This window comes from Colletotrichum destructivum, chromosome 6 (genome assembly GCF_034447905.1).
Source record: "Colletotrichum destructivum chromosome 6, complete sequence".
Classification (NCBI taxonomy): Eukaryota; Fungi; Ascomycota; class Sordariomycetes; order Glomerellales; family Glomerellaceae; genus Colletotrichum; species Colletotrichum destructivum.
In genome coordinates this window covers 2,700,983-2,715,594 of record NC_085901.1, presented here as the reverse complement: position 1 = coordinate 2,715,594, position 14,612 = coordinate 2,700,983, and the positions used below count along the sequence as shown (strand labels likewise).

Sequence of the window (14,612 nt, the reverse complement as noted above, 5' to 3'; positions counted from 1 at the left end):
TCCCGCCGCCCCGCTGTGTACCGCAACGTGCAATGTACCCACCCACCCACGGATACCTCCCTCTCTGTGTCAATTGGAACCGCAGCAACATGGCAGCCCGCGATAGACAATGGGACAAAGCTGGGAGGGAGGTGCCACGGTCGGCAAAAGCGCAGCAACCCTTCTCGTCCCGTCAGTGGTGGGCGTTGGACCCTGGCTACCTTGGCCGGCGATGAGGGGCGGCTTCGGCGCTTCATTGGCCGAGCTGGTGTGATATGGGCTAGATGAGCCCCTGCAAGTCACGTCGTTTGACTTGATTCACACCACCACCGTGTAACCCCTCCCTCTTCGACCTGCCACCCAGGTGATCCGGTGGCTTCTCTCCAGGATACCGTCCGGTTCAAGAGGGCAGAGCAAAGGTCAGGAGGAGGTTCCGAATGTTGGTTTCACTAACCTTGACCAAGTCTGGCACCAGTTTTATAAAAACGTGTTTAGTACGGAAATGTGTCACGAGCTTCATGAAGGCAGCCGGGCGAGAAAAGGCAAGCTTGGCTGTGTTCCGATATGAAACGTCATATTGCAGACGCCGTCTTTCTTTTCTATTCCAGAACATGTCTTTAATTAAGTGCTGTGCATGTATGAAATGGCACATGTACCAAGTGATGGGGATTGCTTTTCGACACTATCTGTTTTTGTTTCGGGCAGATACTGGTGTCCGCAACTTGCCCAGGTCGCTTTAGGGGGGTAGGGGCTGGAGTGACAACTACCTACTCGGGGAAACCCCAAAGGGAAAAGAAGAAGGGGAACCCCCCAAAACCTACAAGAACAATAAACAAAATCTGACAGCTATCGCTGGGCTGCGGTTCCTAGTCTAGCAGGACCCTGCGCACCTTTCTCCATCCCTCTTCCCTGCCATCGAAACTTACCACCAACAACGTGTCTCCTTGTGTTTCTTTCCTGTCACACTCTCATTCCCTTTTCGACACCACGATCTTCCATGTTATTCATGATGACGCTCTGCTGTCACCAACGCAGGGCCTCAACCTCGTCCAAGAGCAGGGGGGTTGGGACAGGCGCGCAACAGGACAGTCATATCCCACCACAGGAAAAGCTTCTGTGTATCAATAGCCCTTGCCAGAGAGCCCTTATCCGGTAACGCCCGCTGGCCCATGTTCTCCTCGGAGTTGATCGCAACCGGCCGGCTCTATCCTCACTGTTGCGGTCTGCTGGTCGATATCCGTCTCGTTCGCCTGGAGCGCTCAATAGTGGAGGTCCACGCTTGTCCAGCCACTCGTCCTCACTCACCCATGTACAGAGTACCTCCACACAACACCAGCCCCGCTAAGCAACTCACATTGTCTCTCCAGACCAGAACAACCACATGTTGCAACAGCAGCAACAAGGCAATTTCCAGGTGCATCATTGCCCTATTGATGACAGGCAGGCTCGGCCATGCATCCGAGTCGGAAGGGAAAAGCGTGAATATGCAGAAGCAACAAGTCGGCGAGTGGGAAGGGAGAGCAGAAACACCAATACCATGCTCACCATCACCTCTCTGGACCGTCGCGCCGCTGTCGGTCATATCATGGAGACGCTGCCATGCAGACGCCGGCTCGGCCAGCCTGTTAGCATCGATGAGCACCGATGCAGCAACGCCCCCGATGAGGGATGAAGACGTGAGGGCGTGAGGGCGTGAGGTATCGATACATTACCGACTGGGCAGCCATGCGCCTGCTAGCACGGTAGCAAGATCCGCTGGGCGTGGTATTTGTACCTGTTTTCACCACGAGGGCTTTGTCGAACCAGCTCTGCTCACACCACAGTAGAGCCCCCATCTGGCATCTGGCATCTGCACGATGGCCACTGTCTGCCCAGTCTTCTCGAGCCAGCGCCAGCGGCCTGCATACATATCTCGACGGGTGTAGGTCGGGCTGCGCGTGCATCGGGAACTTACATGACCTTCATGCATATCCCACGTCTGGCCCTGTCTGGGGGACGCGACTGCATCTCTCTATAGACTCTACTGGATTGTCTCGTCTGCATGTCCCACCCCTCCTAGCAGCGCATGGCGCATATCACTCCACTCATCCCACGAGCATCGCCCAGAACTGGTATGGCGCCTCCTTCACCGCTTCAACTCCTCAAACCACCTCTGGCTGACTCCGCACCAGCCAGCCACGCTCAATTGTCGTGTCTGGGCGGGCCTTGAGCTTCGCATGCCGCAGATTTTTATTGCCTCTGTTCGTTGTCGGTGGAGATGGGCAAGGCGGGCGAGACGATGTGCTAACTAACACGAAACATGTCACTTATGACATGCCCTGTCATGACGCAGGCAGAGGCGAAAAGAAGTGAATCAATGATGGGTCAATGCCGCTCATCAATGACCAAAGAGGCAGACGGGGACGTACATGCGGCAAACTGATGCAAACGACAGAAAGTGTCCAACACGAGTCAATTCACGGCATCGTCCACCGACCTGCCAGTTCTTTTCCAGCATGAGCCTACGCTCACAGTCGTAGCGGTAGGTGAAGGCTCCTCGAACAAATACCATCATCATCTCGCGGTGGCTACTGGCGGTCAGTCCTCGGCAAGGGGGCAGCAGTTGGCCACCAGGTCCACGATATTCAATCAGGTCGAAACAATGGGCCGATGGGGGTGGACAGCGCAGCACAATGCAGAATGCCTGACTTGATTTTAGCTGCAGAGTCGACTTTACCTGCACCGGAATTGCATGGCCCCAGTTCCAAGTTCGAACCGCTCTCTGGAGTCCAGGCCGCGAGGGGCTGGTCGCTGTTAGGATGACGGGCATCAATCGAGTCATCCACCGTGCCGCCTGGTGGTATGTATTCTCCGAGTAAACCAATCGAGTTGTAGATAGAGCCTACGTACGATGGAGTCTTTGGCTATCACGACGGTTTGTCAATCCAGTGCTTGTGTGTCGCAAGGCGACCTCCTCCACTTGGGAAAAAACAATTTAATAAAACGTTTTCAGTCAAGTCGTGGCGCTGTATCCACGGTCCTCAAGCCACTCGACAACACTTGAGGCGGCGCACCAAATAACACCAGTCGTCTGGGACAAAGAGCTCTGAAGAAACAAAAGCTAGGGTTCGACTCGGGATGGACCCCGACGGCCCATGTCCGTACTCCCATGGACCGTCCCGCTTTCGGGCCGGAGCACCTGCCCTGCTGCCTGCCGCCCGCTGGAAAAGACGACCCTGGGCCTCGCGTCCTAAACAGCTAGATGTGATGGCGGCGATGCCGTGCCGGTGAGGCGGTCAACATCAGCCACGGCCACCCATACCGGCGGTGGCTTTCGCTCAGGGCGCAGTCCGGGCCGATGCCACAATGTTGTAAAAAGAAGTTGGCTAGTCTTCCACCCCGGGTTGCGCCTCAACTGGAGCTCACCTTACCCGAGAGCCGGGAGCTGGGAGTCGGGACCCTCACCCCGAGGCACTGGCACCTTCGCCAGGGGTCAATAATAGTATCATCTCTCGTTTCACCTTCCCCCGTTGTTTTCGACATCGAGTATCATCGAGTCGCAACAAATAACGGCAAGTCGTCGTTGTCAAGCTGGTAAGCAACGGATCCTAAAATCTCACGCCGACTGTCGACCAATCCTCCGGCAGACCAGGCCAATCTTTCTTGCACTAGTTACTGGATTCGGTAAAGCTGACATCCGTATACACTAATCGCCAGCACCAGTGATCCTTCGAGTGACGTCGGTTTGCTTTACATTTGCATTATGTCTGCTCTGGACAAGGCCCATGCGACAGCGACTCGGCATTCAGGTGCATCCTGTGTCTTTGGTCGGAGGAAGAACCCCCTTTTCAAGGAACAGACCATCAGACGAAACAAAAGACGACCGCGCCCCCCTCGCCATTCTATTTTCTACTAATCAACCAATGCACGGGAGAAGAGCAGTTCACATATGACAAGCTTACCCCCTCTCTCCATCTCCTCTCCAACGCCTTCGAATTAGGATACGCGGATCCCCCCGCTGACCCTGAACCGGCAGGGAACCTAGCTGACCTGATCTTGACCACGGGACGCATCTACACTTCGATAATCATTCATCAGCGCCTTCGTCGCCAGCAGCGACGCTTCTGCCGGCAGTCCGGTTTCGCATCGTATCGCCCCCCTCAGTATTGTACGGAGTCGACGGACAACCCTCGACCAACCCGTCCCAGCGACGTCGTATAACCACATCCTCCACCCCTCTCGGCTCTCAAAAGCACAGAACCCGTCGAGATGCCCGCCCAGCACAACCTCACGATCCGCATCCCGCTGCCCAGCATGCTCCCGGCGGAGGCCGTCGTCGAGATGCTGCAGTCCCAGTCTCCCGTAATCCGCCACCAGCCGCTGGTGACGCGCTACGAAAAAGTGCCCGTCCCGCTCAAGAGCGTCGTTGAAGACGACTGGTTCCTCGAGACGGGCCTCAAGATCGCCTCATACAAGATCTACGAAAAGGTCACTGTCGCCCCCGGCGTCAAGACGGAGATCAGCTTCCCCGCCGTGCTGCAGAACATACCCAACGGCCTGCGGTCCCGCGCCAAGGCCCCCGCCGGCGTTCGCGTGTGGTCCGAGTGGCTCGTCGTGCCGCGGCCCCAGGAGCGCTGGCCCGGCGAGCACAGCGCCGGCAAGCTCGGCGGCCACGTTGACGGGGACTACGACCTCGTCGAGACCACGCGCGTCGAGACGAGCCGGATGCTGATGCCCCTCGTCAAAGGGCAGATGGAGAGCGCGCATCGCGACATGGTGAACAAGATGCTCGACGAGGTCGCGCAGAGGGTCGGCCGGGCCAAGATGTAGGCGGGGTTTTCGGGGGCGAGGCGGACATACTTTTGAAAAAAAAAGAAGCGGGCACACCATGGAACAGCAGGCGTCGTTTTCCCCTCTTTTTCCTTCCTCGTGATAGTTTCCAGATACCACAGTTTTGTCATTGTTCATTTACTGCTATACTCTAATGTTTTTCGGCGCCTCTAGCAAAGCAGGGCTCAAAATGATGATTAACCCCCCCTCCCACCTTGCTTTTTTCCCTTGATGTACATCTTCGATGCTTTTTTTGCCCGTTCCCTTTCGCACTGACTGCACCACAATGGGGGGGGGGGCTGGATATACTCCCCTTAAATGGTGTAGACGAGCTTGCCGGCGCTGACCTTGCCCTCCTTCAACTCCTTGAGGCCGACGATGACGCCGTCGAGGCCGCTGCCGCCCTGGTTCTTGATAACGCGGATGGGCTTGAGTTTACCGTCGGCCAACAAGCCGCGGCTGATCTCCCAAAACTTCTTGCCGAACTCGTAGTTTTCGGGAACGGCGTCCCTCTTGCCTATTTCATTGCGTTAGTCAGATTCGCGGTCCGGGGGGAAGGGGGGCGAGGACGAGGGAGGTAAGAGGACAACGGGGGAGGATGGTTTACCAAAGTAGCCAAAATCCTCGCCAAACGCGGTGTAGTACAGGCTCATCTTGACCTCGACCTTGGGGTTGACCTCCTGCACCACCTTCTTGTCGACGGGCAGCAGGGTGCCGATGACGCCTCCCTCGGAGCTCGACAGCGCCTTGGCCACGAGGACCGCCGAATCGTTGGTCGACTGGCAGTCCCACGCCAGCGTGAGCCGGTCGCCTGTGAGCCTGCGGATGTCCTCCGACACGGTGGGCGACCGGTAGTCCAGCACCTCGCTCGCGCCCAGGGACCGGAGGTACTCGAAGTTGTGCGGCGATGCCGTCGCGATCACCCTATACCCGGACAATCGCGCGTACTGGATGCCCGAGATGCCCATGGCGGTGCTGCCGCCGTAGATGAGGATCGTGGACGACGGATCGGTAGTCGGTTCGGTGGGGAGGGGTAGGTTGAGGGTCTGATAGAGGCCTTGGCCCTGCGTTGCGCCGTGTCAGTCTCGTCGTGAGGAATGGGGGGGGGGGGTGGGCAGGGGAGACGGGGGTTCACGTACGACCGTGGTGACGGCGATGCCGAGCGTCGCGGCCTCCTCGTCTGAAATGTTGTCCGGTGTCTTGATCTGCAAGTCGCCCTTGACAGCAATGTACTTTGCGAAGGCGCCGTCAATCTCCCTCAGCGCGTTCCTGTACAACAGATAAATTGCACACTCGTCAGCGACTGGCTGACTCACTCAGCCATCCCACGGGATGGCGATGCCACACGGGCAGCGAGCAAGCAAGAGGTGGCGGACTTACGATCCGTTGACGGGCCCGCAGATGCGATCCCCCTTCTTGAAGTCCTTTGTCACACCCTTGCCGACCTCCTCGACGATGCCGGCGTAGTCGCAGCCAACCCAGATGCCGACACACCCGGCCTTGTCGGCGAGGTCGACGTGCTTCCAGTCCGTCGGGTTGATGGCCACGGCCGTTGTCTTGACGAGGATGTAGTCGTCGGCAGGCAGGGCCGGGATCGGCACGTCGACGACCTTTGCGACGCCCGCCTCGATGGTTTTGACTGCTTGGTTCTGAGCCATTGTCGTCCTTCCGTCACTGTCGGGGTAAATGGCGATGACCAGCGCGGATGCCTGGTTGCGTGTCTATATGTATGATGATGGAAGGCGTCAGGAGGTGTGGGCTTAAACTCAGTTCCAAGTGTCGGGATAGCTTCAAGTTGGGGACCCGAAAGCGTCTTATGTATAATCCACATCGGCATTACAAAAGCTTCCCCTCCCCCTCCCCCTCCCCCTCTCCCATCGTCACCCCTCCTACTAGCTTACAAATGCTTGCGCATGGTGAGAGATGGTCCGGAGAGGGGAGAGGGGAGGGGCGGACCGGGTTATCCACACGGGGTACACCTACCAAGCAGCACATCTTCCATGGTTTCCGCATCATAGACAGACCCTATCCAAAGGTCCAAAACGCCCCGCACCCCAGCACAACAACGTGGTGGATCAGGCACTGCTTCCGGTAAGTGGTTGCGTGCAGCCCCCTCTCCTCCTAGAAATGGCGGTCGGGAAACACGTGGAAAGGGCATGGTGCCCCTTCCAGGCAAGGCTGTCTGTTGCCCGGAACTTCTCCAATCCGGAGGTTGGGCCGGCCCCTCACTTTCGGCGCCGGAGTCCGGCGCAGCTGCTTACGGATCACGCTCGCCGACGCGCTCTTTCGGATCTGGGGAAGGGGGTAGGGGGGGCTGACTCAAGCTTAGATCCGGCGCCGAGGTCGACCCCGGTACCTAACTGCATAAGGGATTACCCATCGAATCACTTGCCAACAACATCGGAATTGCGTCCTTTCGTTGGAGTTGTCAGCATCAAGCTATCGCACTTAGCGGGACAATCCCCATGCTTGTGCCCGTCATCTTCCACCACACGCGCTCCCTCGCTCTCTCGCTCTCTCTCTTTCTCTACCTTTCTCCCGGAAATCAACCTTTCAGACTCTTTATGCAAAGCAATGATACATGGTAAATGTGAATATCGTCATAATGGTATCTATAGCAACGCGTTCTAAACCCCGTATCCAGACCATCCGCTTAGCGCCTTCTGAGAGCGTTGATAGCAATGTTCCCTTACAACAAGACGCTCGTTCATGAAGCGCCCCGTTCCCCAGAAATAATCGAATACTTAAAAGTATGCGTCGCAGGCGATTGGCCGCACAAAGAAGACGTAAAAAAGAAAAGAAAAAAACTTTCACTCAACACGTCCATCGTTACCGACCACCGTAGTCACTAGCGTAACCAACTTCGCCAAAGTTCTGGCCCATACCTCCCTCACCGAAACCCGTACCAGGCCCGCTGACGTAACCCCCGTCGTCGCCTTCATAATCGCTAGCGTCGAAAGACGACCGACCTGATATGTCGTCTTCGAGACCGCTGCTCGCGTCCTGCCCTGACCAGTTCATCTGAGCCAGCGCTGGGTATTGAGCAAGCAGGGCGGCCGGCAACATGTACTGTCCGCTGGCGTCCATAGGGTAGCCTGGTTCCATACCCATGGCACCCTGGGCCGCCATGTTTTGCATGTTTTGTTGTTGCATCCGTTGCTCCTGCCAAGCACGTTGTCTGTCGAGCATTTCTTCGTCCAAGAGGGGTTTGATGCAGATCCGCCCAGCCTCCGACCGGAAGTGTCGACCAAGGGCATCAGCGCGCGCAAACCTCCGGCCGCAACCCCATTGGCCGCCCGCTTTGAGGTCTCCCTTGCAAACAAATTTCTTCTCGCCCGAGTGCAGCCCCTCGTGTCTCTTTCGGTCGTGTTGGCGTGCGAAAGCCTTTCCACAGACCGTACAGACGAAGGGACGTTCATCCGTGTGGGTCCGTAGATGCGATCGTAGGTTGTAGGCTCTGGTGAACCGTTTCGGGCACAGAGTGCACTGAAATGTAGCCGGGTGCTTCTGAACGCGTTTCGCGTTGCCATTGTCCTGGGAATTTTGGTACTCGGGATCCGCCAGCCTAAGCGCAATCACGTTGTTCGGCACGGCCGATGTCGACTGCCGTCTGCGACTGGGACTTGTGGCTCCCCGATCGAGCGGAGAAAGGGACCGTGACGAGTCCCGGCCGGACAGGTCAGACCCCAAGTGAGGCGACAAGCTACCCACCGACGTTTGGCGCGCCATGCCTCCACCGGAATTGTTGAAAGGGTCCGTAACTGCGCGTGGTCGAGATCGAGGACGGCCTGTCGTGTTTTGTCAGCTAAAAGGGTTCGGACCGAACGCCATAGATTGCTCACCTCGTTCAGGGGGGGTCAGGGAATCCTGATCCATCTGGTTCTTGGGAGGCTCAAAGTTATTTTGCCTTGCTGTGGGTGCGAACTCGATGTTGATGGCTGGTGCGACCTGGGGCATCTCCGGTTGTTGCAGCGTCGGGAACGCCTCCTGCCCGGCAAAGCCATTACCGCCGACGAAACCAGCATTCTGGTTCCCGAGACCAAAGTTGGGCGGTTGGTTCAACTCAGGCATTGACTGAGGAAGGATGCGCGGGGAGATGGCCGGACTGTGAGAGGGGCTCCGGGCCTGCATGTTAGGACTGCCAAGCGCGGGGTCCGAGATGGTAAAGTTGTCGAAGCCAATCTGCTGGTAAAGGCCGGGGTCCGACGGCCGCTGCATGGGCGAATGACGTTGGTCAAGGCCATCGAAGCTGTCGGCACTTACGAGGTTCGGAGACGGGGCGGCCGACGAAACATCCGAGTATTCGGAGGGGGATCTCCTGTGGCGCTGGAACTGGGGCTGGCTCCATTCGTTCAGCTGGTTGGGTAGAAGAGCGGCCTCTGGGCCGAGCGAGGCATGCCTCGAGTGGCCCGACGGCGGCGACGAGAACTGGTGTTGGTTGAAGGCGGGAGACTGGCGGGCGGAGGGCGTCTGGTGGGGGTCCGGGTTGAGGAGGTGCGGAGGGGTGGGAGAGTGGTGGCTCTGAGGCATGGCCATATTGTTCATGTCCGGGTTGAGGCTCTGTTCGAAGACACCGGTGTTGAACTGCGGATCACCCTGACCTGCGTTGGGGAACAAGGCGAAGTCGCCCGAGGAGAAGTTTGGGTCGAGGAAGCTGCCCTGGCCCTGGTTCGCAAAGGTCGCGCCGGATTGGTTGTAAGATGATTGGCCGGGCTGCTGGCCGTTGAGGAAGTTGTTACCGTTGTTGAAGCTGGAGAAGTCGGCAGAGGTGGTTCCGTTGAAGGCTTGAGTGGCAGATTGATCCAAGCCGAGACCGAGACCAATTGAAGCTGTTTCGGTATGGGGCTGGAACGGATTCGGAGACGGAGAATGCGACGGGTGTCTTATATGAGGCTGGTGATGGCCCGCAGACGGAGAGCGACCGCGTTGGCCGTGTTGATCCATGATGTAAACGGGATCCGGCACTCGGGGATGGAGGGATGTCGTATGCGTGCGAGTGGGTGACAGGCGTCGTGTTTGTGTTTGTGTGTAGTGTTGTGTTGCTGTCTTTAGAATCGGGGCGAGGCAGTTCACAAGTCAGCCTTTCAGGCACCGCACCGCCCTGGGGCTGTGCTGACGCGCGAGCTGACGGCACCCGACTGGAGGTGGCGGGGGGGTAGTCGTGTGCGACGAGGTATTATTCGCTGCTGCGAACACGTCTGCGCAAGTGTAATCGAGTTCAGACGAAGACGACTGGGTAAGAGCGACGACGAGCAAGTGCGCCGACACAGAGAAAGGCCTCGTTGGGACGCGATTGTCGGCAGCTTTTTGGAAGGGGACGTTTGGGGAGAGAGGGAGAGGTTGCTGCAGAGAGTGGCGGCGAGCGGTAATGGATGGTATGTAATGTGGTGCTGCTACAGTGTGCGGGAAAGAGGAGTTGAGATGGGGAAGCGAGAGAACACACTGGAGGGACGTGTGGACCGGACAGACAGACCGATACCAGGATATGGAATTGGGGTCTGTGACTCTGTGGTCGGGTCGCAGTTGGGGGGGGGGGTAGAGGGTAGGGGGGTACCAAGAGGGAGGGGGGAGTGGACACTGGAGGGGGAAAGGGAAGGAAAGAGGAGGAGTGAGTGAGAAAAAAGGTGGTTGACAGGTGCTGTGGTTGGTTGAGAGGATCCACTCAGGCGGCCCAATCTAGCTGGTTCCCACAAGGCTGTGCACGTTTGAGGATGGATCTGTCGACCGGCGCCTTTGGGTTGGTGAGTGTGAGGTAGACTGGTACCTGTAAATATGCCTCAAACGCTTATGCGGTAGAGGTACTTCGTACCTGACTTTCCACCCGTTGGGTTAGGTCGAGGTACCTCTGCAACGGCACGCTCCGACTGTGATTGGAATGCGCTTTGCTGGCTTGGCTCTGCTCTACTCTGTTCTGTAGTTGGAGTTGTCCGTCGTCCGTCGCTTGTGTGGGTGGGTGTCGTGAAGCGCCGACTGCAGTGCAGCTCTCTCACCTACTCACACACACTCCCTGTCTCTCACTCTTTCTCTGCCTGCGGACCAGAACTCGGCTGGTCACGTTCTCTTGGTTCTGCGGCCGAACGTGTACCGGCCGCGTGTGCGAATGCGTGGAGCGAGAAACGATGCGACGCGATGCGATGTAAGACTTTGAGTCCACAAGCGGAATCCAAGTATACCATCACTCTGCTAGCAAGCAGGGATCTGTACACAGCTGCGAACCGTCCAGTTCGTCTGTCGAACGAATAGGCTCGTAGCTTCTCGGGAATCTTTTTGCGTCTCTCCCTCTTCCCCTTCTCAGTCTGCTTGCCACCTTTTCTTTCCACGTCGATTGAGCAATGATGACGGACTTCGCTTGGGGCCCAAAGCTCGGGAGGTTTTGAGTGGGGGATAGAATGCAGCCCGGCGCTGGTTTCGCTGGTCAACCTCCGGACAAAGGTAATGGGTAACGGTTGATGGTTGTTGAGAGACTGTTGAGGAGAGGTATCTGCGACGAGGCTTGATATTAATCCTCAAATGCGAAAAGCAGATGGCGATTTTGATGCGCAGACAATCTCGAGATCGAGAGTGGCTGGAGGGCGCCAACAATCCAGCCGTGTCGGCCGGGTTTTAGACACTGTAGGGCAAGGAAGAGCCCTGAACGCAATCGACGCTTGCTGGATAAAGCTTGTGACTCGGGACGGGGCAACAATGCGGCAACACCTGCGTAGATAGATTGCGCCGACCGGCGTTCTCAGTACCAGGCTCGATCTCGACGATGTTGACAGTCATGCCGAGGGCTCAATTATGCGGGGCAACAAATCGCACTCCGAGGCAGCAAAGGCATGGGGCCATCCTTTAGTCAGAAACTTGAGAGAAACCCGGCCTTCTAACCTAGTGCAGCTCAGGACGTCCAGAGTTAAATAAACAACGGGCGGAGGGGTAAATAGGGGTCTTGTTTCGGTCAGGAACAAGCGCATCTGAATTTTGGTACTGCGCGATGCCGAGGACTCGAAATCATAGGTAGAGTGCTACCCGTACACTGGCTACACACCTACCCAGAGGAGTGACGAGACGGAGTTTTGGCTCCTAGGTATTCTGACATAGCATTCGGGTCCCGATACCTCGGCAATCATGACAGCCATGTCCATTCTCTGCGGCTTATCCATGCGTAAGACCAAAAGTCTTGGGACACCAAGAGGCATCTCGGGTCTACCTTGGACGCCGGCTGTCTCTGAATGAGTTGGATGGAGTTGGCAATCAGACTTGGCCATTGTTGGGTTCCCTGTCCCAAACTGTTCCAGACCCGATCTTGGTGGTCTGTTTCTGCCCAGGGAGGCGAAAGTGAATACATTTCGCTATCAGGATTGGCCAGGAGCACCTTTCCAGGGGGTTGCGTTTCCAACTAGCCTATGGACGAGAGACTTCCAAGTTCCGGGGGGACCTGCCAGTGTATCCCTTTGGTTAGGCGGTTTTTTTTTTTCCTGCTGCTCGAGTCTGCCTTGTGGTGGGTTTCTCGCTGGTCCGTGTCCATCAGCGCGCCCGCCTGCTGCTGATGAGAACATGACCCGGTAATTTTGAGATTACACTGTCCCTCGCCTGGCCTTGGCGTCATGTCCTCCTCCTGCCAGCCTCCGGACATAGACTTACACACATCACCAACCCATCAGTGAGTGCTTGGCTTAGCGCGTCCTCGTCCGCGTCTTCTTCATCTCTCGGCCGGTGCCAGAGCGTGGCACCGGCGACTCTCCATCACAGCCCTCGTCCCCCGGTGGAAGCCTGGCAGCAAGATTCCCGGCGACATGTCACCACGGTACCCATGTGCAGTCACCGTCCTCGTCGTTATTCTCGCCCCGGCCTAGCCAGATGTCGGCCTGTCAGATAATGATTGACAAGCCCCGTCCACCCACTTTCCACTTTCAATATCCGGCTCATCAACTACCTGATACATGATGGGGCTCCATGGATTACATACGTAAGTATAGAGTGCGAGGTAGGAGGGCAATCCATCTCTAATCAATCTCGATGCCGTAGAAGACCAGACCGCACACGTTCAACCCCAACGACCCCCGTTCATTGCTGACGGATGGAAGAGCCCACATGGAAGCCAGATATGAGATGAGAGTGGACAGCCAAACGAGCACCTCATCAAACTCCCCCCCGTCGGCCAGCAATTCGCTGAATTTTTGCCATGGGACCAAGGGCAGAGAGGAGAGGCTGTGGCCAGGGAAATTTGCTGCACAGGACCGTTTTCGTTTCCTCGAATAGGTAATCGGAAATCTGCACTAACAGCAGGAGGATGCTGACGCTCGTGACGACTGCTGTAGTCCCTCGACCATTCGTTGAGTAGTCGAGCACGGGAATGCTACAGACCAACCAATCCTGCCGACTTCTCGGCACTCTTGCACAAGGTCGGCGGCACCTGCGATGTGTCCCACCCCCCCCCCCCCCCCCCCCCCCCCCAACGAAGCACAGATCGCAGGGCTATGGACGGCTACAGCGAGTCTCGATATCAAGTGCGATGCCACGCCCCGCGCCCAATCTTTGTCTAGTGAAGTCCGTCTTGTCGTTTGTCAGGCCCTGTAAGCCGCTGTTAGAGCCACGGCCGCTTCACCGGGCTGAGTCGAAGCACTACATAGCGTCATCATCGCCAGGCACGGGTCTCACCTTTTGACGCGAGGCATGAGATGACAGCAGAAATAGCAGATTCGACGACATGAGCTTGGCCCTTCCGTTTTCTCCTACCGCGGCTGTCATGAACCAGAGCAACAAACGGCATAGTGCTCACCTGAATCAACCCCGCCCGCCGCCCCAGAAACGGACGGGGTCTTCTGCAAAGAGGCGCAGTTTCGTTTTGAAACAGGCCCCCTATCGTCATATGATAATCACCGTCGACAGCCCTGCCATCAATGTGATGAAGCATCTCTGCCAGAACGCTCTCTGGAATGCTACGGACCACTCTCCCCGCCAAAGGAGCCAATAGCGGGTCCAATCGCACATCTAGCATCGCTGCAGGACGAGCAATGGCGCCCGACACAGCCACACCGGCTTCGTGGCCCCCAAGGCCAGGCCTGCTCCGACATGACATCAAGAACATGTTCTTTGCGAATCCGCCGCGCGGCAGGAAGAAGCTTATCTGAGAAAAGGTCCGTTTTCAGGGCAGCCGAAGCCCACGATGCTTGCAAAGCGGTGGGATTCGACCTCCCGGAGCCCTTCGGTTCCCCACACCGTCGAGGCCGGGACCCATGCCGGGGCGGGCAAGCCAGTGTCTCCACCCACTGTAAGGATACTCAAATCCATTTTTAGAAAGATTTCGGAAATACGAACCGGGCCGTACCCCTGGGCGACGTGTGTCGTCGACGTGTCGCTTCCCCGGAGATGCGATCGCCAACGCCCCGGTAATCGACATTTTGCCCTTCAAAGCTGGTCTCAGCTGCCCTCGACCCCGATGTCACGCCATGTTTGACCGACACTAGGCAGCCATGTTTTCTGTAGCAGAGAGTTTCCCATCCGATGGTACGTCGTTCGTCCCATGGGAGAAGCGGCATCGATGACCATGATCGTGCGTGCCCTGCCTGGGGTGGCTGAGCTCGTCGTTCATCCTGGAGAAGCGGCGAACCGCCAAGGCGACCGAAGCATTTGATGTCCGCAAATCGTCACACCGACTTCTGGCAAGGGAAGCAGATACCCTTCATCCTGCGTGGTTCGAGATGTCTCGTGCACCATGCACTCATGTGCGCTGTTGATGACCGTTACCATGTTTCTTTCTCTCTCTCCTCTTCATTTCCATATCTTCTGTTGTCAGTCGATCCAACTAGTGCTACTCCGAATGCAACACGGCGTATAGAGTA

At 57.2% G+C, this 14,612-nt stretch overlaps 5 protein-coding genes across 5 annotated transcripts; 3 read left to right on the top strand and 2 right to left on the bottom strand.

The window, feature by feature from the left end:
* Window positions 1–3,101: 3,101 nt before the first annotated feature.
* Window positions 3,102–4,790, top strand: CDEST_10022 (uncharacterized protein). The gene is made up of 2 exons (XM_062926180.1): window positions 3,102–3,552; window positions 3,682–4,790. The coding sequence occupies exon 2, from the start codon at window positions 4,228–4,230 to the stop codon at window positions 4,786–4,788; it is 561 nt and encodes a 186-aa protein (XP_062782231.1). The 5' UTR covers window positions 3,102–3,552; window positions 3,682–4,227; the 3' UTR covers window positions 4,789–4,790.
* Window positions 3,722–4,179, top strand: CDEST_10023 (uncharacterized protein; the record flags this gene model as incomplete). Its single annotated transcript, XM_062926181.1, has 2 exons — window positions 3,722–3,767; window positions 3,896–4,179. 2 exons carry the CDS (start codon window positions 3,722–3,724, stop codon window positions 4,177–4,179), a joined length of 330 nt encoding a protein of 109 aa, XP_062782232.1.
* A 1-nt stretch (window position 4,791) lies between the features above and the next one.
* Window positions 4,792–6,633, bottom strand: CDEST_10021 (Putative GroES-like superfamily, alcohol dehydrogenase-like, NAD(P)-binding domain superfamily). Its single transcript, XM_062926179.1, has 4 exons — window positions 6,169–6,633; window positions 5,928–6,057; window positions 5,396–5,852; window positions 4,792–5,305 (listed from the first exon to the last, which is right to left on the bottom strand). The coding sequence occupies exons 1-4, from the start codon at window positions 6,444–6,446 to the stop codon at window positions 5,103–5,105; spliced, it is 1,068 nt and encodes a 355-aa protein (XP_062782230.1). The 5' UTR covers window positions 6,447–6,633; the 3' UTR covers window positions 4,792–5,102.
* A 743-nt stretch (window positions 6,634–7,376) lies between these two features.
* Window positions 7,377–11,222, bottom strand: CDEST_10020 (Putative Zinc finger C2H2-type). Its single transcript, XM_062926178.1, has 3 exons — window positions 10,343–11,222; window positions 8,631–10,294; window positions 7,377–8,576 (listed from the first exon to the last, which is right to left on the bottom strand). Exons 2-3 carry the CDS (start codon window positions 9,730–9,732, stop codon window positions 7,618–7,620), a joined length of 2,061 nt encoding a protein of 686 aa, XP_062782229.1. The 5' UTR covers window positions 9,733–10,294; window positions 10,343–11,222; the 3' UTR covers window positions 7,377–7,617.
* A 1,123-nt stretch (window positions 11,223–12,345) lies between these two features.
* Window positions 12,346–13,029, top strand: CDEST_10019 (uncharacterized protein; the record flags this gene model as incomplete). Its single annotated transcript, XM_062926177.1, has 1 exon — window positions 12,346–13,029. Exon 1 carries the CDS (start codon window positions 12,862–12,864, stop codon window positions 13,027–13,029), a length of 168 nt encoding a protein of 55 aa, XP_062782228.1. The 5' UTR covers window positions 12,346–12,861.
* Window positions 13,030–14,612: the final 1,583 nt, after the last annotated feature.

Excerpts from the sequence above, each read along its gene's own strand:
- CDEST_10021 (XM_062926179.1), bottom strand. The coding sequence starts at position 6,446 with ATGGCTCAGAACCAAGCAGTCAAAACCATCGAGGCGGGCGTCGCAAAG. Across the intron at positions 6,058-6,168 it reads TGCGGGCCCGTCAACGGATC|GAACGCGCTGAGGGAGATTG; the intron begins GTAAGTCCGCCA and ends TCTGTTGTACAG. Across the intron at positions 5,306-5,395 it reads CGAGGATTTTGGCTACTTTG|GCAAGAGGGACGCCGTTCCC; the intron begins GTAAACCATCCT and ends GCAATGAAATAG.
- CDEST_10020 (XM_062926178.1), bottom strand. The coding sequence starts at position 9,732 with ATGGATCAACACGGCCAACGCGGTCGCTCTCCGTCTGCGGGCCATCAC. Across the intron at positions 8,577-8,630 it reads CCTGACCCCCCCTGAACGAG|GCCGTCCTCGATCTCGACCA; the intron begins GTGAGCAATCTA and ends AAAACACGACAG.
- CDEST_10022 (XM_062926180.1), top strand. The coding sequence starts at position 4,228 with ATGCCCGCCCAGCACAACCTCACGATCCGCATCCCGCTGCCCAGCATG.